This window comes from Daldinia loculata (assembly GCF_022478755.1).
Source record: "Daldinia loculata strain CBS 113971 unplaced genomic scaffold F4817scaffold_10, whole genome shotgun sequence".
Taxonomy (NCBI): domain Eukaryota; kingdom Fungi; phylum Ascomycota; class Sordariomycetes; order Xylariales; family Hypoxylaceae; genus Daldinia; species Daldinia loculata.
In genome coordinates, this window is record NW_026054864.1 from 334,411 (window position 1) to 354,612 (window position 20,202).

At 48.5% G+C, this 20,202-nt stretch overlaps 8 protein-coding genes across 8 annotated transcripts; 2 read left to right on the forward strand and 6 right to left on the reverse strand.

The window, feature by feature from the left end:
- Nucleotides 1-842: 842 nt before the first annotated feature.
- F4817DRAFT_329980 (glycine cleavage system T protein) lies at nucleotides 843-2,884 on the reverse strand. Its single transcript, XM_049302330.1, has one exon. The coding sequence runs from the start codon at nucleotides 2,730-2,732 to the stop codon at nucleotides 1,284-1,286; it is 1,449 nt and encodes a 482-aa protein (XP_049161481.1). The 5' UTR covers nucleotides 2,733-2,884; the 3' UTR covers nucleotides 843-1,283.
- Nucleotides 2,885-3,343: 459 nt separating this feature from the next.
- On the reverse strand, nucleotides 3,344-5,348 carry F4817DRAFT_329981 (ADP-ribosylation factor family-domain-containing protein). Its single transcript, XM_049302331.1, has 4 exons — nucleotides 4,623-5,348; nucleotides 4,305-4,549; nucleotides 4,181-4,246; nucleotides 3,344-4,123 (listed from the first exon to the last, which is right to left on the reverse strand). The coding sequence occupies exons 1-4, from the start codon at nucleotides 4,768-4,770 to the stop codon at nucleotides 4,031-4,033; spliced, it is 552 nt and encodes a 183-aa protein (XP_049161482.1). The 5' UTR covers nucleotides 4,771-5,348; the 3' UTR covers nucleotides 3,344-4,030.
- Nucleotides 5,349-5,848: 500 nt separating this feature from the next.
- On the forward strand, nucleotides 5,849-7,115 carry F4817DRAFT_329984 (emp24/gp25L/p24 family/GOLD-domain-containing protein). Its single transcript, XM_049302332.1, has 3 exons — nucleotides 5,849-6,251; nucleotides 6,324-6,531; nucleotides 6,607-7,115. Exons 1-3 carry the CDS (start codon nucleotides 6,057-6,059, stop codon nucleotides 6,810-6,812), a joined length of 609 nt encoding a protein of 202 aa, XP_049161483.1. The 5' UTR covers nucleotides 5,849-6,056; the 3' UTR covers nucleotides 6,813-7,115.
- A 172-nt stretch (nucleotides 7,116-7,287) lies between these two features.
- F4817DRAFT_363218 (putative short-chain dehydrogenase) lies at nucleotides 7,288-8,657 on the reverse strand (the record flags this gene model as incomplete). Its single annotated transcript, XM_049306620.1, has 2 exons — nucleotides 7,594-8,657; nucleotides 7,288-7,460 (listed from the first exon to the last, which is right to left on the reverse strand). Exons 1-2 carry the CDS (start codon nucleotides 8,291-8,293, stop codon nucleotides 7,288-7,290), a joined length of 873 nt encoding a protein of 290 aa, XP_049161484.1. The 5' UTR covers nucleotides 8,294-8,657.
- Nucleotides 8,658-9,093: 436 nt separating this feature from the next.
- Nucleotides 9,094-13,003, reverse strand: F4817DRAFT_329985 (sulfate transporter family protein). The gene is made up of 7 exons (XM_049302333.1): nucleotides 12,829-13,003; nucleotides 12,457-12,767; nucleotides 11,711-12,406; nucleotides 11,515-11,657; nucleotides 10,921-11,464; nucleotides 10,433-10,866; nucleotides 9,094-10,372 (listed from the first exon to the last, which is right to left on the reverse strand). Exons 2-7 carry the CDS (start codon nucleotides 12,674-12,676, stop codon nucleotides 9,176-9,178), a joined length of 3,234 nt encoding a protein of 1,077 aa, XP_049161485.1. The 5' UTR covers nucleotides 12,677-12,767; nucleotides 12,829-13,003; the 3' UTR covers nucleotides 9,094-9,175.
- A 1,812-nt stretch (nucleotides 13,004-14,815) lies between these two features.
- F4817DRAFT_14599 (DNA replication complex GINS protein PSF1) lies at nucleotides 14,816-15,866 on the reverse strand. The gene is made up of 3 exons (XM_049297917.1): nucleotides 15,640-15,866; nucleotides 15,040-15,575; nucleotides 14,816-14,981 (listed from the first exon to the last, which is right to left on the reverse strand). Exons 1-3 carry the CDS (start codon nucleotides 15,664-15,666, stop codon nucleotides 14,888-14,890), a joined length of 657 nt encoding a protein of 218 aa, XP_049161486.1. The 5' UTR covers nucleotides 15,667-15,866; the 3' UTR covers nucleotides 14,816-14,887.
- A 71-nt stretch (nucleotides 15,867-15,937) lies between these two features.
- On the forward strand, nucleotides 15,938-18,457 carry F4817DRAFT_14620 (AICARFT/IMPCHase bienzyme). The gene is made up of 3 exons (XM_049297918.1): nucleotides 15,938-16,399; nucleotides 16,466-17,954; nucleotides 18,028-18,457. Exons 1-3 carry the CDS (start codon nucleotides 16,251-16,253, stop codon nucleotides 18,181-18,183), a joined length of 1,794 nt encoding a protein of 597 aa, XP_049161487.1. The 5' UTR covers nucleotides 15,938-16,250; the 3' UTR covers nucleotides 18,184-18,457.
- A 6-nt stretch (nucleotides 18,458-18,463) lies between these two features.
- On the reverse strand, nucleotides 18,464-20,172 carry F4817DRAFT_329992 (putative elongation factor 1-beta). Its single transcript, XM_049302334.1, has 5 exons — nucleotides 19,963-20,172; nucleotides 19,796-19,835; nucleotides 19,138-19,520; nucleotides 18,874-19,082; nucleotides 18,464-18,818 (listed from the first exon to the last, which is right to left on the reverse strand). The coding sequence occupies exons 1-5, from the start codon at nucleotides 20,000-20,002 to the stop codon at nucleotides 18,798-18,800; spliced, it is 693 nt and encodes a 230-aa protein (XP_049161488.1). The 5' UTR covers nucleotides 20,003-20,172; the 3' UTR covers nucleotides 18,464-18,797.
- Nucleotides 20,173-20,202: the final 30 nt, after the last annotated feature.

A 20,202-nucleotide genomic window follows, 5' to 3' on the forward strand; every position in this document is an offset into this window, starting at 1 on the left:
TGGGATATCCAAGCATTTAAACGGGCAGCAAGCGACGGGCATCGGTTCATTGCTTCCTCTTCTTCGTTCACTTTTTATTTATTCATTCCCCGGGGGAATACATACCGCTTGCTGTTGGTAGTCCGGGGGGATCTATTGCGTACATTATTTATATCACGAGGGGAGGCAGGGTTGGAAAGATGGGAAGTCCAGCCTTCGGGAGACAGAACAGACATGATTCTCATTGGGATACACTTCGGGAGAAGGGATGCACAAGTGGACATAGCCGGACTTATCAGTATATAATCCTCGTGAACGCTTCGCCCGCCGCGAGTTCGCCTCTTACCTCACTCGGTTTTTATAAACGCATGTCGGGGCTAAGGCCTATAGGGAGCGGACAGACTTGAGGCGAAACGTCTTGTACTGGTAACCACTTCTTCTTTTTTTTTTTTTTTTTTTATATGATATGGCACACATCGCACGATACTTGCGAGGCACGATTAATATGCTTCATGATGAAATTTAGACAGACGTGTGGTTTTTGAGAGACAGGTAGAGGTAAGAGATAAGAGGCAGAGGCAGAGGCAGAGGCAGAGGCAGATCGAAGGAGGACATCGTATCGTATCGTATCGTATCTATATCATATATGCTCTTATACTAGGATCTATCGCAATTTACCATGCGTATATATCTACATTGGGTACTTGGTTGTGTATTTTACTGTTCGCCGGTTTGCTATTCAGTTCGGTACAGACTGAGCACTTACCTATATAGTGAGAATAAGTAACTATTCTATTTCTTGGTATATCATACTACATGCTACATGCTACATGCTACCATCCACACGAGAACTATATCTCTATTCTTCCCTCTCGATAGCAACTATATGACCTGTAGTCAACTCGACCTTCGATTAAATCTACTTACAACCTCTACGAATATCTTCGCTGTACTAGTGGAAGCAACACCTTATACACTTACAAACTAAACAAACCATATAACTAGCCCAACCTAGCAAACTTAACTAGTATTAGTTACCATAGGACAAAACCATTCAACAACAGTAATCGTAACGTAGATCTTCGTTGAGGGTATCTATCTCATCTACTTATATACCGGTAGTTTACCCCGACGCCCCTGGATTGTTGAAAGTCTCAAAGTGCCCAAAAAATGCAACCAACCAACCTACCAACCCATATTCTTCGCTCCCGCCATCTTATATTGCATTGTACAGACACACGCCTGTCTTAGTTTCCATAACCTAACCTAACCTACCTTACATACTGTCGAAACGCAATAACAACCTAAGCGTTCCCTTTCCAGTACTTACTCGGCACAAACGGCATCTTCGTCACAACCGCCTTCCGCGGACGTCCGCGAATACTAACGACGAGCTCGGTCCCCGCCTTATGCAGGCCATCCTTAACATACCCCATGGCAATGTTCTTGCCTAGCGTCGGGCTCGGACACCCACTAGTCACGGCGCCAACCTTCGCACCACTTTCGTCCTGGATCTCGGCGCCCTCCCGCGCGGGTGCCCCCTCGACTACTAGCCCGATACGCCGGCGCTCGACGCCCGCCCCGCCTTTGCTCTTGGGCGTTAGTTGGCTGAGAATGACGCTTGCGCCGTAGAACGCGCCTTTTGAAACGTCCGTCTCGCTGCGCCGTTCCTTGCCGATGATCCAGCTTAGCGCGCCCTCGACGGGCGTGATGTCTTCGTTTAGGTCGTGTCCGTACAGACACATGCCCGCCTCCAGACGCAAGCTATCGCGCGCGCCCAGGCCAGCCAGCTGTAATTTCTCCGGGCCGGCGGATTGAAGGAGTGTTTCGGTTGCGGCGACGGTGTGTTCCTCAGGGATGGAGATCTCAAACCCGTCTTCGCCGGTATATCCGCCTCTGCTGACTAGGATATCGGACACCTCACGCCCGTCGTGGAGCTTCAGCGTCACGGAGCGGCATTGTCCGAAGAACAGCCCGTGGAGATCGGTTTCCTTGGGGTTGGCTAGGACTTGTTCGAGGATCTGCTCGGAAAGCGGGCCTTGCAGCGCGACCAAGCCCTGGCCGTAGAGGACCTTGTGGTTAACAGACGGACGGCCCTCTTTCTCCCATTGTCCTAACTGCTCGCTTAGATATGCGAGGTCTTTGTCCCGGCACCCGGCGTTGGTGACGACGTAGAAAGAGTTTTCGCCGAGCTTTGTTATAATGGTATCGTCGACGATGCCGCCGGTACCAGGGACCAGCAGTGCGCTGAGGGTACTCGAGTTGGTGCTGAGGCCCTCGAGGCCGGCGGGTGTGATTCGTTGGAGAAACGCAGTGGCGCCGGGACCCTCGAACCGATGCTGGACCATGTGTCCGACATCGAACAGCGAGGCGTGGCTTCGCGTGAAGTGGTGGGAGGCGGTAACGCTCAGCCCGGCGTACTGAACCGGCATATAAAAGCCACCGAATGGCACGATCTTAGCGCCGTGTGAGACATGGAGATCGTAAAGGGCTGTCTTGCCTAGAGATTCGGATCCTGTTGTCGGTGCCGAAGCGTAACTTCGACAGCTTTCAACGGGGAGGGGGGAACGATTAGATAATACATGTGGTCGAGGATGAGTTCGTGAAGTGATTATCGCAGCCGAGGCGTTTGTCTCGGAAGCCGAGGAAGACGCCGCTCGGGTGAAGAAACGGGGTTGCCGTCCTAGGGGCGCTCGGAGCGCTGGAAGGCCCCTCTTAGCTGTGACGAGAATCCCTGAAGCTGAAGGCTTCATTTTGGTCAATCGAGGATCAAATTGGCAGGGACTCAAGGTGCAGGACACGTTCCCCCGGTCTGGCGGTCCAATTCCGAAATTATGTTGTCGGTGAGAAGACCTCGCCGTTGAAATATATTACAGCCGAATATATTACGAGCGTCGGGATCCCAGCATTGCCGATCCCGGCTTTACGTGGGGCCATTTTTTATTATCAGGTACATATTATCAGGTACATATTATCAGGTACCTCATATTATCAGGTACATATTATCAGGTACATATTATCAGGTATTATCAGGTATTATGTACCCCCCGAATTCGATTAAAATCGCGGTGACGGTGACGCAACATAAAACAGGAGAAAGCTAATCCTCTTGTAGAAAGTACTACAATCCGCCTTACCTGTACTAGCTGAATAATGTAATTACCATGTGTGCTACCAAAGTTGTTTAAGGGGGGAAAATGTAAACTCTAAGGGAGTTGTGAATATAATCAGGCCTATAATTAGGCCTATACCAATCACCTGCTTGGCAACTATACAATTTATCATGGTGGTACGGGCTATTACGAATTTATTCACCGCTAGCGTCATACTTTTACAAAGTACCAAGTACAATGTAAGCAAGGAGTTACACTTCAAGTCTTTTCTTAAGTCTACTCCAGTTATAACGGGGACCATGTGAGGGCGACCCTCAATTCAACCATGGCCGTATACAATTACGCAACATAGATCTTATCTCCTATACTAAAAAAAGAGGACAACAAAAATCTAAAATAAATCCCATGTTGCAACAACTACTACTGTAAACTACGAAGCCTTCCAATCTCGTTCTATCTCGTAATGCCAGCGTAAAAACGGAAACAGGACCATATATTGAGAACATCCCACCAGGGCTTCACAAGAGCCACCATCATATCATGACATTGTGTGTTAATCATCATTCTTATTAATGGGGAACAATAGACGGGAAATGCCTCGTGAACGAGAAAAACAGACTAGAATGCGAGGCTCCGCTGGCCCTTGGTAGCGTGACCCAACGCATCAAGTTCTCTTTTACGTTCTGTAATATCAATTCGTACAGATTTCGTCCCAGTACGCCACTCCCCTCCTATGCTTCCAAAATCAAACTTGCGTCTTCACTTTGCAGGTCCACCGTAACCCATGAGAGCGAGAGCGTACCGAGACCAGTGTCATTTATGGAATATATCGATTGCTCCGGGAATGAATTTGCGAGTTACAACCGACCCATTAAATTGGGGAGGAAAGGGAAACATGGTGAGTCGTAACGGGAAAATGACACAGTGCCCCCTCCCATTTACTGGTGTCCAGCCTTACGGAGCGTGGTGGCAAGCCATTCGAGACCCTCATACAGACCGTCTCCGGATGTAGCGCAAGTTGATTGGATGTACTACATCGCCGATTAGCATATATTACAAAGGTGAGACAAGATAGAATGAGTACATACCCAGGCGCGCTGTCTCAGGCTGTGAAGGCCGAGCTTGTCGGTAATCTCAGCAGCGTTCATGGCGTTCTACAACCATCGTTAGCAAATTTTGTAAATAATACGGTTAGGACGGGATGGAACATACGGGCAGATCCTGTTTGTTGGCGAAGACTAGCAAAATAGCATCCCGGAGCTCGTCCTCGTTCAACATGCGCTGCAACTCCTCCCGAGCCTCGACGATACGGTCTCGGTCGTTGCTGTCGACGACGAAGATGATACCCTGGGTGTTCTGGAAGTAATGTCGCCACAGAGGACGAATCTTGTCCTGTCCACCAACATCCCACACGGTGAATTGAATGTTCTTATACTCGACCGTCTCGACGTTGAAACCTGGAAGCGCGACGCGTGTCAATAATCAAAAACAAAGGGTGGCGATGCTGACGCTCGGGTGGGGAGGGCATACCGATAGTAGGGATAGTTGTGACGATTTCACCGAGCTTGAGCTTGTACAGAATCGTGGTCTTTCCGGCAGCGTCGAGACCAACCATCAGAATTCTCATCTCCTTCTTCCCCCAGAGCTTGTCGAACAACTTGGAGAATGTGAGACCCATGATTGCGACTTGAAGAAAAGATGCGGTAAGTATCTATTACGGCTGTGGGCCTAAGGCGATGTCGCTATATCTAGCACGAGAGAAAGAGGAGAAGTTAGTTAAGATGGAAAAAAGAGATGATGTGATTATCTGGAGGTAATTGGCAGCCAGTCGGGATTTATGGGGTTTAGTGTTCCGTAAGGACAGATCGATTGGTCTTCCAAGACCGCGCAATGACCTGGGGGATGAGTCGGTATTGTTGGGCGCGGTTGTCCCGTGTTATTTCTAGGCTGCCACGATAGGAGAGGAGAGAGAAATGAACAGGTGGGCCGAAGAATTATGAGGGGGAAGTTGAAGGTAGGTATGTATGTAGATGTATTTAGATGTATGTAATATTTAGGTAGAGGTATGTGGTATGTAGATAGGTAGAGATAGATACGTGGATATGGTAGTGGTATTGGTATTGGTACTGTAAAGCGAAAGCGTGCAAAGCGACAAAAATACAAAACAGCGAAAAGACCAAAGAATATCTCTTTGTCGGGATCATGTAAAAGGTTGAAGTAGTAGTCGACTTACTATTCTGCAACAATGAGACCTGCTCGGCGAAGGAGAGATCTCGTGGCGATGGGTTATCAAAAGGGGTTGATGCGGTGGATTGTGGTTGGAGATCGGTGAAGAGAGAGTAGTAGATGTGTTTTTTAGAAAGTTAGGTAAAAGTGCAATGTGGCTGGAGAAAGACGGAGTCCCATGGAAATGAACGTAATTACTTGCCTGCAGCTGGCAGTCGCTGGGCTGGGGTCTTTGTATCTTAATTTTTTTTGGCTTTGGCTTAATCCAGCCTGATAAGGTAAAGGGCCTGGCAGAGTGCTATGTCAAGTACCTAAACTACGTTAACTACCTAGGTACCTAGATACAGTCACTATACTTACTAGACCCCCTAACCACGACTAAGATTTCTACGCTGCGGAGTCGGCCTTCTCCGGGAAGGAGACGGTCACGAGTTTGTAACACGTCGCGACACAGAAAGTATCTCTTAGGTACCGCCGCTAAGATTAGGTATTATAGTAGGTATGTACCTAGGTAGGCTGAGAAAACTGCGCTAGACCGTCCCGAGCGTCCACTCAGATTCGATCCTTGGCAATCGCCAAAGTGTCCATCTCAAGTTTCAAGCCTCACAGCTCGTTTAGTTAGTAGGCTCTATCTTTTTATTAATTCAAAGCCTACCCGTCGCATGACAAATATTCAGGCAACGCCATTTCTCAAACTGGGCTCAGCGAACGAATTGAGTCACTCGTTGCCCAGAAAATATGTTATTCTCGACTAAAACCCTGCTATTGGCAGCCAGCTTCCTACAAGCTGCGCTCGCCCACAATATCCAGCTTCCCGCCCACGGCCGCGAGTGCTTCCACGAGGAGCTCCACAAGGACGATGTCATGACCGTTACTTTCCAGACCGGCGACAGGGAGTTTGGCGGTGCCGGTAACCTCGATATTGACTTCTGGGTACGGCAGCATTCTTAAGATAGATAGTCGGTGAATAAATATAATGACTTACATGTTGATCCACAACTACAGATCACGAACCCGATGGGCCAGCACGAAACCTTCCAGAAGGCGGTTTCGAACGGCGACTTCTCGTTTACGGCTAGACACGACGGTAAATACCTCTACTGCTTTGGCAACGAACACTGGGGCTCCAACAGCAAGGAGGTATCGTTCAACGTACACGGAATAGTATACGTGTCCGAAGGCGATGCCCCTCAGGACCCCTTAGAGAAAGAGAGTAAGTGTTGCGCTGTTGCCTACTTCTTAACCTTTAACAAATACGGCTTAGATCAGTTTACTAACGGAGCTATAGTTAAGCAACTCTCCGAACTAGTCGAACAGGCAAGGGATGAGCAATCCTACATCGTCGTCCGTGAACGCACCCACCGTAACACCGCCGAGAGCACGAACAGCCGAGTCAAATGGTGGAACTTGTTCGTAATCGGCGTGGTGGTAGGCGAGTCTCTATTCCAGGTATGGTGGTTACGAAGATTCTTCGAAGTCAAACGGGTGGTATAGCATCGTACTTTGGGGTGGGGGGAGCAGTTCGATCACCATCTTGTTTCTGGGTAGTCAGGCGTATTTATGGGCTGGCTTCGAGATGGCGGGTTTCAAAAGGGATGGGCAGACGTTCATGAATTAGAGCATATTGCACGTTTGTACAGTAATGAAGAGAAGATATCTGGCATGTTACATATTCCAGTTTAAGGCTGTACGACCGGTGGCTTTAGCTTAGTGATACTGTTACGATCAACTCAAATGTTACACTCACGAGAGTATCTAAAGTAAGTCATGTTCTAACCACGAGTAACTATATCCAGCTATTAATACTTCTTCTCCAGAAACGTAGTGAATAACCGCATACTATCATCGGCGTAAGGGGTGATTCATATTTGACAAGCTACCTATCTATGTAGTAGTAAACTAAAAGGCTTATACTAGAACAGTGATCATATATGTACCCAGCTGGCGATCTATACATGGCACATGCTCTTTACACACTACGAGGGAACCCATTCAGACCAAGAATCAACTCGGGCGACTGCGCAATCTCGTCCTTCCTCGCCTTCAACTCATCAACATCCCACCCAGCAAAAACAAACTTATTCTTCAAAAACCCAGCCTCCTCGCTCGCGACCCAGACGAGGAAATGGGCCGGTAGGTTAACTAGGTATTCATATCATATTAGCAATCTCATCCCATATACTTTTTATACTTCTCTTCTTCATAGGGAAAAGGGAGGAAAGAAGAAGAGAAGAAAGGAAAGAAAAAGAAAAAGAAAAAGAAGAAAAAAACTCACTATCATCCCCCGGCCACTCCAACCCCGACTCCTCAACCATCTTCCTCCCCCCCTCCGTCTCCGTCACAACCCCCGGATGCACACTAACAACCCTCAGCCCCGGGTTCTCCGCGCCAAAGTACTCCATCACCTTCACCCCCGCCAGCTTACTAGCCGCATACCCAGACATCGGCAGCGCCCCATCCGCCGGGAACACCGCTCCCGCCGTGCCCAGGTACACGACCACCGCCCCCGCCGCAGCATACGCAGCAGCAGCCCGCGCCACGACCGCCGCGCCCCTAACATTCGTCTCGAAGCCCGCCCACCAGGCGTCCAAGCCAGTCGAAGCCAGGGCCCGCAACGGGGGCTGGGCGCCCGCCGCATTAACAACAACGTCCAAAGCCCCCCCAAACTCGGCCTTGGCTCTAGCAAACGCGGCGTGCACGCCTGCCTCGTCCGCGACGTCCGCGGCAGACGTCAGGACCGTGGCATCGGGGTACTTAGCTTGGAGCTCTGCTGCGGTGGCAGATAGGACGGCCTCGCGACGGCCGGTTAGAGCGAGGCGGCGGGATCCGGATTCGAGGAACGCTAGGGCGGTGGCTTTGCCGATGCCGGCGGAGCCGCCGACGATGAAGATGGATTTGGATGCTGTGGAGAGGTGTGGGAGGGAGGGGGAGATGGCGCCGTAGGGCTTGGTGTGTTGGGTTTTGGTGTAGTTCATGGTGGTGATTGTGGTGTGTACCTATAGGTACCTAGGAACTAATTACAGTGTTCAAGGTAAATAGATAGTGAGAATATGGCAGAATAGATTCTTTGAATGCTTTAGTATCTTAGAATGGTCTGTCTTCACTGTCTGGAGCGAATATACTCTTCTCATACAGCCGGCTCAGACGAGCCTTTATACAAAAACCCTCTCCGGCCATTATCAAGGCTATTTGTCAGGAGGATCATGCTCGCCGGATTGCGCCATGTTGGTAACAGCTGATAAATACCTAATTAATCAGCTTCTTCAACTGGAATACTTGAAGATGTAGGCCGATTTGCGCAGTATAGAGCGTTGCGGTAGTCGATTTGCTATGAAGCCAATACACTTGTTTGTCATATGTGATGCTGGGTGCGGAACGGTTCCGCTGTTTATGAAATGGCAGCCAGCCCCTGATTACACAACGGCAGGGTATGTAAAGCCTAAGACAACACACAGGACTACGAAGAATAGATTACGTTTGTTGATTATAATAGCATTGGATAATAAATCGGTTTTATTAGATTTGTTCAGACACGAAAGTAGATAGACGACGTCCCCAGTAGTTATCAGAAGAAATACCGTTGTAGCAGCCCAAAGCATCTAACCTAGTGGTTAGGGTCTTACCGAAGGAGACATCATAAATGGCTTACATAGCCCAAGGCAACCACATCAAAGCTCAAACTCATGAGAGATACAGGACATTAACATTACGTAGTGTAATGAGTTGCAACCTGTTACGAATTCTTACAAAACAATCACTTGACAGCACAATAGTCTTTCACTTGGCAAATTTGATTGCATTCATTTCCAAAATATCCGCTGTTTTATCTATCCATTCCATCCTATTAACCCAAGCAATCAGTTCCCAACCGCCGAGATATACTTCGTCATAGCCTCCATCCGCTCGCTCGTAAGCTTCAGCGAAACCCGTAGCAATTCCTGCGCCACGTCGTTCTCCTCATTTTGCAGCTTCTCCCAATTTTCCGTATCCATAACCCAGACGACGCAGTCTTTAACGGCAACCACCGTCGCCGTCCTGTTCGTCTCGGAGAAGAAGGGCAGCTCGCCGCAAGTAGTGCCCTGGACGATCGGCTCGTATAGACGACCTTGCGGCGTGTCGTAGTCTGCCCGCAACTCGCCCCTTTCTAGGAGATAGAAGCCATTGGCTGGCTCGCCGCACTGGTATAAGACGGTACCGGCGGCGAATTCTTTGCGGACGAAAAACGGCCTTGCTCGGAACCAGAAATCCTCGTTCTTATCGCTCACGTCGTAGAAGACTTGGAGCATAAGCCGGAGGGGTTCACTGATGTTTTGCCATCTCGTTGACCGCCTCATCTCTTGTTGGTTCAGCACGTTCCTAGCCGCTTGGTCGAGGTGACTTCTCCTCGGCGACTGAGACAGAATCTCTAATGATTGGCTAAGTTGGCCGTTATTAGGCACATCAAGGTTGCTTGACGGTGCCGGTCGCGAGATTCTTAGAGCTTCTTGGCGAGCATAGAAGGTTTTCAGCTGTTCGTTCTCGCAGCTTTCCAGTGCAGAATTTAAATCCGGCATAAACATAACGCTGGGTCCATCGGCCCCGAGTCCGACGGCTCTGAGATCTCGACCAAGTCTGCTGTCCGCGTCTTTTCCGCTTACGAGAAGGTGCACTCCTTTCCCAGCTAGGAGCCGATTGATAGTTTTGAATCCTTCGGCTGCCGAATAATCGATACCTGTAACATGCCACAGGTCGACGATCATATATTTAATAGGATGCTCCCTAAAAGAGTCCTCGGATATTAGATTTCGAATTTTGGCCTCGACACCGACGATGGTACCAAAGAAGAGAAAACCGGATAATTTGATTACGTATGTCTGGCTACCAACTTCTCGGAGGTAGCGAAGTTGTGATGGGTTCCGTCTAACCATGGACCCAATTTGGTCTCCGGTATAAGTCGCTCGTATGGCTGAAACTTGAGATGCATGGAAAATAGCAGAAACAAAGGCGAGTATAATGCCAACGAAAATACCCACGACAAAATCGTACATTCCCATGGTGAGAACTATTACTACGATCTAAGGCAATTTCAAGTTAGTCTCAGGTATGTAGGTGTAAGACAATAAAGCAAAGCTTACCGTCAGGTATTCCAATAACTTGAGTTTGCGCCTTGGGGATATCAGGGCGTCTACTAATAACTCAAACCCGAGAACGAAGATCAAGGTGCCGACAACCATGACGGGAATGTAGCCTATGATCACTGGTCCGATCGTCATGACACCGAATGTAAGGCCTGCTAGCATGATACCCGCTAGACGACTGTCGCCACCTGATCTCATGAAGAATAGCGTATTAGCAAAGACTAGGTAGTTCTGGATACTTCCTGCGAGCCCAGACAGGAAGTTCGAGTAGCCGTGTAGTTTGAGTTCGTGATCTAAATCAAGATGATCTTCCCCGGAAATTTGCGCTAAAGCAGGAACATTAATAGGGACATGGAGTACGCTGAAGAAGGTCAACGCGAACATAGCCCCGACAGTTTCCAATATCGCTCCCCAATGAACAAGGTTAAATTCTATAGTTGCCAGTGAGTAATAAGTTCATCTCTAGAAATAGTTGAACTGCTCACTATAAAGAGTCCAGAAGTACCACCAAGGCTGCCCAGCCTCAGGGGCCTCAAAGATCCACCCGGCTTGCCTGAGGCTCTCGGGATTTAGACTATCTATCGTAAATACGAAGAAATAGAAGAAGAGCGGTACGGATAGAATATAGATCGGCAAGAAATATTTGGAAGTGATTTTCCTCTGAAGGCCGAAGAGAAGGATGGCCAGAGCAAGAGGGATGAGCCAGAGAGGCAAGGTGTCTGGCTGAATTAGTTTTCGCCCGGTATCGAGATCGTAGCGGAATTCCTCTAGTCGCGCTGAAACTTCAAAGCCCGTCGCGATGAGGAACCAGCCCACACCACCGATACATCCGATTAAAATATGGCGAGGGATGAAGCCGACGATATAGCCTAGTTTAAATCTTCCCATACAGTAGAAAACGAGACCGGTCAGCATGGAGCTAATAGCAAAGGAGGTTATCGTTGTAGCGATAACCGCGTCTGGTTGGTCCTCTCCTACTATCGCCGTAATAGTAGTCGCCATGTTATGAAAGAAAGGAACAACCTCGATCTATATACGTCAGTACATATTCGTAAATCGTAGAGTTCAAGAGTACTTACCAACTCTGATCCAACGGCGCCCCGAAACAGACTGCTGGTCGAGAAGGTCAGTTGTGAGATAATTGTGCTAACGTAGAATATCGATATTCCAGCCGGCCCGAGGTTCGAGAATATCGGGTTGCCCAAGGGGAATAAGATCATTCCTACAGATATTATTAGGCTCTTGGACCATAGCATGCTCTAGACTGTAACTTACCGTAAGATAAGGCATCAAGGATGTTAAGTAGAAGGCCGACGATCACAGCTGGCAAACAATGTATCGGGTCTATTATAGCCCTCCGCCAAACAACTTTCTTATCCCAAGTCTTTGGGTTCATTATACCTTTAACAGCACGAATTCTGTCTCGAATACCGCGACCGGTCGAAGACGGTCCCCAAGGCGGTGTTTTCGGTTTTTGAATTTCGATGTCGATATCTGTAACACTATCCGGAGACTCTGGTCTGTGAGATACCCTCCTGAGGAGAGGGGTGGTCTCTGATAATTCATCATCGGGTTCTGCTTGTAATACGCCTATCGATGGTAATTGCTGGCCATTTTGTGACATTGAATTACTACCGGTATCTAGACCGTGTAGAGACTCAGGTGGAGAACGTTTGAACATGGTCGTGAGTGCCGAGGGCCTAGAGTTGGGTGGCCCGTCCGTTTCAGATGCCAGTGAGGAGGGTTCGGAAACTTCGTCTATGGTGTCGGTGCTTGATGATTGCAAATCTCCTGTGGATGGCAGCTCATTCTGGAAGACTGGCTGGTCGCGGCTAGGGTGGGACGAGGTAGACGATATTCGATTGAGAAATGACGTGCTGCGCCTATCCTTCTTGTCTGAAAGCACGTATGAAGCGAGTTCGGCAGTGTCTTCACGGACACTGCGAGCAAAACTGGCACTGTCCACGGGAGCTTTGGAGGATGTTAATAAAAAGCACGGCGATGTAAGTATATAGACTTACACAAATGATCCCTAACAGAGCCAGGCACGAAAGATCTACTGGGCTCTCTATAGCTATGGGAATTAAGAGAAGACGAGAGCTGTCGTAAATCTCCTAGACCTAATCGCGAGCCTTGATCTGGAGTGGGCATTTGTCCAGGAACATCTACCGGATCTGGCTGAGAGGTAACGGATGAGGATCTTCTTCTCCAAGAAGAGAAACCGAACGATGGTGCCGCCATATTCTACGGTAAGGCGTGTACAAGCTCTCTATGTTGAATATATACATTGGTTGCCGAGCTACAGTGCGCGTGTGCGAGGAACGTTGGTGGACTACCAAGGTATTAGTCCTCGAGGCGCAACCATGATATACAATAGCGAATTCAAATTATACGTTAAAAGAAGTTAGGGGCGTTATATGGCTTGCATAGACGTAAGAAATATAAATTTATGAATTGACCAGTAAGAGTTAATAGTACCGTAGACAGAGAGCGAAGGGATTAAAAAAAAAAGGAGGATGTTCAAAGTCGCAAAGGTTGTTCGATGATAACGAGAGGATGTAATAGATCTAGACCTCACGAGATAGATAGAGGTAGCGTAGGAGGTAGCTATCAAGGAACTTCGACAGATCCACTAAACGCGCTAACTATAAAAGGTATTTATCAAGGAGTAATCCGTACTTACGTAGGACACGGAAAACTCTGGCGTATGGCCTTGACTTAATTGACAGGGGTATGGAGGGACATCTCCGATTCTAGAAAGACGCTTAAAGATTATTGGGTGGTGGGTCTCGACCTAATGCTATAATCTAATAGGTACATTACTTCGTAATACATCTATGATTTTAAATTTTTTATTTAATGCCATTGGGTAAGACAAACCTTTTTTTATAATATCTTCGTGTCACAAACTCGCCTTACACTCGTCTTCTTGACGACATCAAATATCTTGTCATCATCTGCCGTGCGGCTAATGACATCGAACCTTGGCCAAGTAGACGATCACGTAGTCCCCTCACCCGTTATTGAAGCTCTAACGTTCCAAGTTGTTTTTAGATCCTATAAATATTTGGGCTGCATGATGCAAACAGTCCTAGCTCATACATCCCGAGAGCGGATGCGGTTCATATCATATATGTTCCAATAGCTGACAGGCACTCGGATGGCATTGAGCTGTTAGACCGTGTGAATCAGGTAATTCAGCTCGTCCTCTCCATTTTCAGCTCGAATTCTACGAGGTTTTCGGTGGTTTGGATATTTTATGGCCCCTGAATATCCTACCGTCAACACCACTCACCGCAAACATGGAGCCGGCTAGTCTAATCCTGGCTCCTAAACTATAATATGCAAAATATCCCTCAGCTATATTTGGAACGAGACTTCGCTTCGTGATTCACGATGCATTTGCGTTTCTCCTCACTATCAACGCTTCCGGCCCTTCTACGATCACAGCAGGACAAGTCGGACGTCGATCTCTCATCGTGAGGTCTATTACGTATTTTAAAGCCATGGTATTCGTCGAGTCGATTTGTGGTACCTTTTGGACGGAACGGTCCTTGTCAATGCGACACGATCAATAACGTATGTACAGCCTACCCTTGAAGAAGCCCGCCGAAAAGTTTGGTTGTCAGGTGTGAAGTTGAGTATTTCCAGGAGCCTCCAATTCTTCTCCACATTCAATCCTCCCATTCGCTCCCCACATATGCCAATCCTCCAACTGAATGGCCAGCACGGCCAACGTTGTATTCCGTATGGTTCAGTAGCCCTTACGCCCTGGGCCGTGAGCTGGAACGCGCCAATTGAGGGGCTGCATTTGCATATGTGACCTATCACTTAGGTACTGTGCTCATCGTTGTGCTATGCTACCTATTATGAATGAATAATAGTCTGTATCGGGTAATTTGGCACGCATTCGCGTCGGATAGAGGACATCAAGCAAGAATCATTCCACTTCGTTACGAAGCTCCCGTTACCATCTATGTAGACGCACTAAGTTTTACCGGGCATATCTTTTGCTTTTCGAGGTAAACACGTTCCACTGAAAGTTGACTTCGGCGCAACGGTTCTCAGTCATGGTCGGTAATTGGCCTTGAACTATAGGCCAAGCGCCCGGTTGTACCACTTGCATTCGGTCGTCATGTGCGCCTCTTGTTGCGATTTATTCCGTCAGAATTGCAAATCTGGTTTGCCACAACTTAATTGGGAAGAGACCATTTGTGCATATATGTTGCCAGCCCTTCCAACAGGCAAACAAGCTTCCGGGGAATCAACCTTATGCCGCCGGGATGGGAGCTCTTTGCTTTTTTTTTAATTGGCCTAACCGCATGCGGGAGTAGATCGGACGGAACTATAGGCAACGCGTAATTCGGTCTGGCCTAGTTCGTCTGATGTCTAGACGAGGCGTGGTTCTTCCCCAGAATACATTAAATAGGACGGACTGCACCCCAGGTCCGTTCAACTGAGCTTTTGGAGGTAGCCTTGGGCGATCAGACGTTCTACATCACCCTGCCTGACGTAAAATTGACTGTTTTTAGTAAGCGTGATCGCGCTGCAATGGCATATTAGTATACTTTCTTCCTACTTTATTTGGATGCCCACTCTCTTACCCGTATTCGGTTTGGATTTCGCCCGCATCCTTTAGCACCCGTACGTCAATGAAGAGGTCGCGAGGAGGTTCGAGACTTCCTGTAAGATCGATATCTGTCCATTGGCCTTTATAAGCAGCTAGTAGATCGCTGTACTGTCGCACGTAATCTTCCTCCTGCGGACTTAAGCTGCTCGTACCACTATTGCTAGATGCCATACCCGGGGTGCCGTTGAGTCCGCCTTGGCCGTCCCTAACTTGCTGCCCGGCAAGATCAACTACGTCGTAGCCTTTCCATACAAGCTCTTCGAGCCTGTCTGCTCGCGTTCGGTGATAAGCTAACAGGCAACGCTTGTTCCGCCGCATGGATAAATGGTTTATAAGTAGAGTACATGCCGTAGCCTGGTTGTCGGCTGGGTTGAAGGACCCCTGGAACGGTTCTAACATATCTACCACATCTTTTTCCAAGTCGCGAACCTCTCGTGTGGCTGCACGTACTAGTTCAGTCTGATATGGTGGTAAGTGTGACAAATTTTGAGTTCTTTTTGCATGTTGAACCTGATATTATTTAGTGATAACTTCTCATTTCAACAGATGTCCAATATAAGCATAAGCTACTTACGAGTTTGTTTCCCAGATCGCCGTACATTTTTGATAAATTCGTATACCGATATAAAGGCCTAAATGAGATGAATAGTCGTGTAAGTGAAGTAAGATAAGACCGAGGTACTAAAAGGTCGAAAGGCGCGTATGAAATTCGAAAACGCGTTTCACTTTTTAGGTAATTTCTACGGAGTACACTAGGGGGCGGGGTCAAGTCAGTGAGGAAGGGACTATGTAGTATGTAGGTAGGTACATAGTACGGTGGGGTTCTATACTTTTAGTATGGCGCAATGTACTTGAAGACTTCAACACCGAGGGGTTAGTGGGGCTGACACCTCCGACCCCGCCATGAGCTCGAAATTTTATTTTTCTCGCTCTCATATTATCACGGCCGTAACGGCGCCATTATACTTGTTACTCGTCACAAGTGATAGAAACGGATTAGACGAGTCTGTTTAAGCTCGGTCATTCTCCGTAGTCTTATCATCCCAACAATTTAATCCAAGTCATATCGTCGTCAATCTATCGTGTGCGCTTCCCGTCGATTCGTGAATCCATCTACCTCCTCTACCATAAATCTCTCTTTCCGATCGAAACAATTACAATTGGATCCTACACAAATCCGTCGCAATGTCGGCAACTCAGAGAATCGCCATACTTTCCGTCTTCGACAAGACTGGCCTGTTGGACCTAGCTAAGGGCCTCGTGCAACAGAATGTGCGAATTCTGGCATCTGGAGGCACGGCTAGGATGATTCGCGAGTCTGGATTCCCGGTCGAGTAAGATAACTAGCAACTCAATTTCGTATTTATATACCTAGATGTTTTGGGACTGACTCCAAGAAGGGATATCTCTGCCATCACGAAAGCGCCAGAGATGCTTTCCGGTCGAGTAAAGACCTTGCACCCGGCTGTCCACGCCGGTATACTTGCGCGCAACCTGGCCACCGACGAGAAAGACCTTGCTGAGCAGAGTATCGAAAAGGTCGACTATGTCATCTGCAACTTATACCCGTTCAAGGACACTGTATCTAAGCCCAATGTCACTGTCCCCGAAGCCGTAGAGGAGATCGACATAGGAGGTGTAACGCTTATCCGAGCGGCTGCCAAGAACCACTCCCGCGTCACCATCCTTAGCGACCCCAATGACTATCCCGAATTTCTAAGGGAGCTCGAGAATGGAGAGATCAAGGAGGATAGCCGTAAGAGATATGCCCTTAAGGCTTTTGAGCACACAGCCGATTATGATGCTCACATCGCTGGTTTCTTCCGTGCGCGATATGCTGGTGAAGGCCAAGAGTACCAACAATACTTACCTCTCCGATACGGCGCCAACCCTCACCAAAAGCCTGCTGCTGCGTACATAACATCTAAAAAGTTACCATTCAAGGTTCTTGGCGGTGCCCCCGGATATATCAACCTACTTGATGCCTTGAACAGCTGGCCGCTGGTTAAGGAGCTGAAGAAGTCACTTGGAAAACCCGCAGCTGCCAGTTTCAAGCATGTTTCCCCCGCTGGTGCTGCCATTGGCGTTCCTCTAAGCGCCGAGGAGCGCAAGGTTTACTTCGTCGACGATATCCAAGGCATTGAGACTTCAGGCCTTGCCCAGGCTTACGCTCGAGCCCGAGGAGCTGACCGGATGAGCAGCTTTGGCGATATCATTGCCCTGAGTGACGTGGTTGATGTTCCTACCGCTAGCATCATTTCCAAGGAGGTCTCTGACGGTGTCATTGCGCCTGGATATGAGGATGCCGCGTTGGAAATCCTTAAGAAAAAGAAGGGTGGCAAGTACCTTGTTCTGCAGATAGATCCTGAGTACCAGCCAGACCCTACTGAGGTCCGAACTGTGTATGGAGTAACCCTCACCCAGCACCGTAACGACATTGAACTTTCTCCGTCTTCTTTCACTCGAACTATCACGCCGAAGGATTTTGCCCTCCCTGAGGCTGCTGCTAGAGACTTAACAGTTGCCACAATCGCCCTCAAGTACACACAGAGCAACTCCGTGTGCTACGCCAAGAACGGGCAGGTCGTCGGTCTCGGTGCTGGTCAGCAGTCCCGCATTCACTGCACTCGGTTGGCCGGCGATAAGGCCGACAACTGGTGGCTGCGCTTCCACCCCCGCGTCCTCGGCATCAAGTGGAAGAAGGGCACCAAGCGCCCCGATAAGAGCAACGCTATCGACCTTCTAGTGAGTGGCGAGCTGCCCAAGGGCGGTCCCGAGCGTGAAGCATTCGAGTCTGTCTTCGAGGAGATTCCCGCTGCCTTCACCGAAGACGAGCGCAACGACTGGCTTAGTAAGCTAGGCGATGTCGCTGTTTCTAGCGATGCTTTCGTAAGTACACCTTCATTTATTACTTTGCTCCTTGAAGTTGTAGCGAATAATTTAATTAACGTTGATTCTACAGTTCCCCTTCGTCGACAACATCTACCGCGCCCACCGCTCCGGCGCAAAGTACATCGCAGCACCCGGCGGCAGTCAGAACGACTCCGCCGTCTACGAGACGGCTGAGAAGCTCGGCATCGTCTTCGTAGAGCAGAACATCCGACTCTTCCACCACTAGAAGGTGGCATCAAACGGTATGTGTGGTCTAGTACCTGGCACAGGGTAAAGGACGGCTGGGATAGATAAAAACAAGGGGAATAGGAGGGAAATAAGAAAAACCAAATGTTATGAAACATACGAAGATATATACCCAGTGTGATAAGGGGAATATGGGTAGGATGGATGGAGTAGGTACTGGTCTGGGAATATTAAACGTCCCTGTACAAGGCTCCTAAAAGGTTCCTGAGTAGCAGAATTATCTTTTAACAAGAATATTCAAACAATCTAAGACACGAGACCGGGTGAATGTTATGAATTTGACTCTGGATTTTCTTTCGAGAGCAGCTATCATGGATAGATCTAACATAGCTCATCTCCCCCTTGACACGGAAGCGCACACTTAAGTCTTCAAGTCCAAATAGTTCATCAGGGCAAGTCTCCTATTAGCATTTCAATGCATCTACTCTAAGCATATGTCCTCTATGGAACTTTGTCTCGATAGAGATATCAGCCTGATGTCATATCATCCATCCAACCTCATCACAATCATCGGCCATCCTTTGTGGCTCTCAAGTCGTGTATCATGCATTGAGTGTTGGTGCAAGAATGTCGTCTTCCAACGAAGATAGTTGTTTACAGCTTCTGCATAGCGGCCTATAATTTGATTAATATATGAAGAAAGAATTTTGGTGGCGATTTGGAAACTTACAACATCGGTAGACTGGACGTAGTCCTCGAATCCTTGGATCTCCTCCTCGAGGTCACTGAGGGAGATCTTCTCGTCCTCAATGACGAGGTTGATTTGTAGCTTCTTGATACCGAAACCAACGGGCACCAGCTTGGAGGCACCCCAGACTAGACCGTCCTTCTCAATTCCACGGACAGCGGCCTCAAGAGCAGCCATATCGGTCTCATCATCTATATGACGCATTAGCTTAAACGTTATATCTAGCGGGAAATTACGCAATCATACCCCAGGGCTTGACGTCCAGAGTGACGACAGACTTGGCGATGGTCTTGGGCTTGGCCGCCTTCTTCTCTCGGTAAGCAGCCAGACGCTCCTCACGGACACGGACGGCCTCAGCATCTTCCTCCTCATCGTCACTGCCGAATAGGTCGACATCATCATCCTCCTCCTCCTCGGCAGCAGGTGCCTTAGCGGGGTTTAGGGTAGCGGCAACCTCCTCAGGGCCGTAGACGGTGTAGGGCTTGGAAGCGTCACCGGGCAGAGTGGGGAACTCATCCTCGAAAGAGGCGATGTGCTTGTACCATCGTGCGGCGTGAGGGTACTTGGCGGCTTCGGGCGCAGAGGTAATGGCCTTGAAGACGGCAACATCGGCCTGGGAGGGAGCGTAGCTTTTGTGAGTCAGCTACGAGTTCTTTGCGTATATGGGAGAATCAAGCGCGAGCAACGAGGATATGGATGGTATATTGTAAAATCAGAGATGCACAGAGTGCTATTGTATTTGTCCTCCTTGGCAGGTCTTGAATCTGCTCAGAAACACGGACCAATGTTTCTCATCATGATGGGTAATTGGGCTCGTAAGGCACTTTGATAAAGAGGGGCACTATCGCGGTGTCGCATTCGACGATGGCGCAGGGTTTTAAGGAAATAATTGCAGATGACTTACCCAGTGACGTATGAACGGGTGGTCAACCAGCTGTTAAGGACTGTATCGTATCGTCGTTAGCCGTTGTCAAAGTAATGAGGGGTGCCCAGACCAGACGAGAGATCCTAATAGAAGAAAGTATCAAGGAACCCCGCCGTGGAACTACGAATCGGACAAAAAAAACATACCAGCCAAACCGGCGTCGCTCAGAAGATCGATGAAGCCCATTTTTACGACTTGAATGAAGGAGAATGGAGAATGGAGAATAGAGAATCTGTATAATGAAACTCGGGGGTATCTTGGGAAGAGAAGAAACAAAAGCCTGTGAAGATGTGAAGAAATAAGAAGACGCAAGGTGGGGTTGAGGTATGGTGGGATGTATTTTGAAATTTTTCGAGCGAGGGTTGATCAAATCACCCGGAAACATT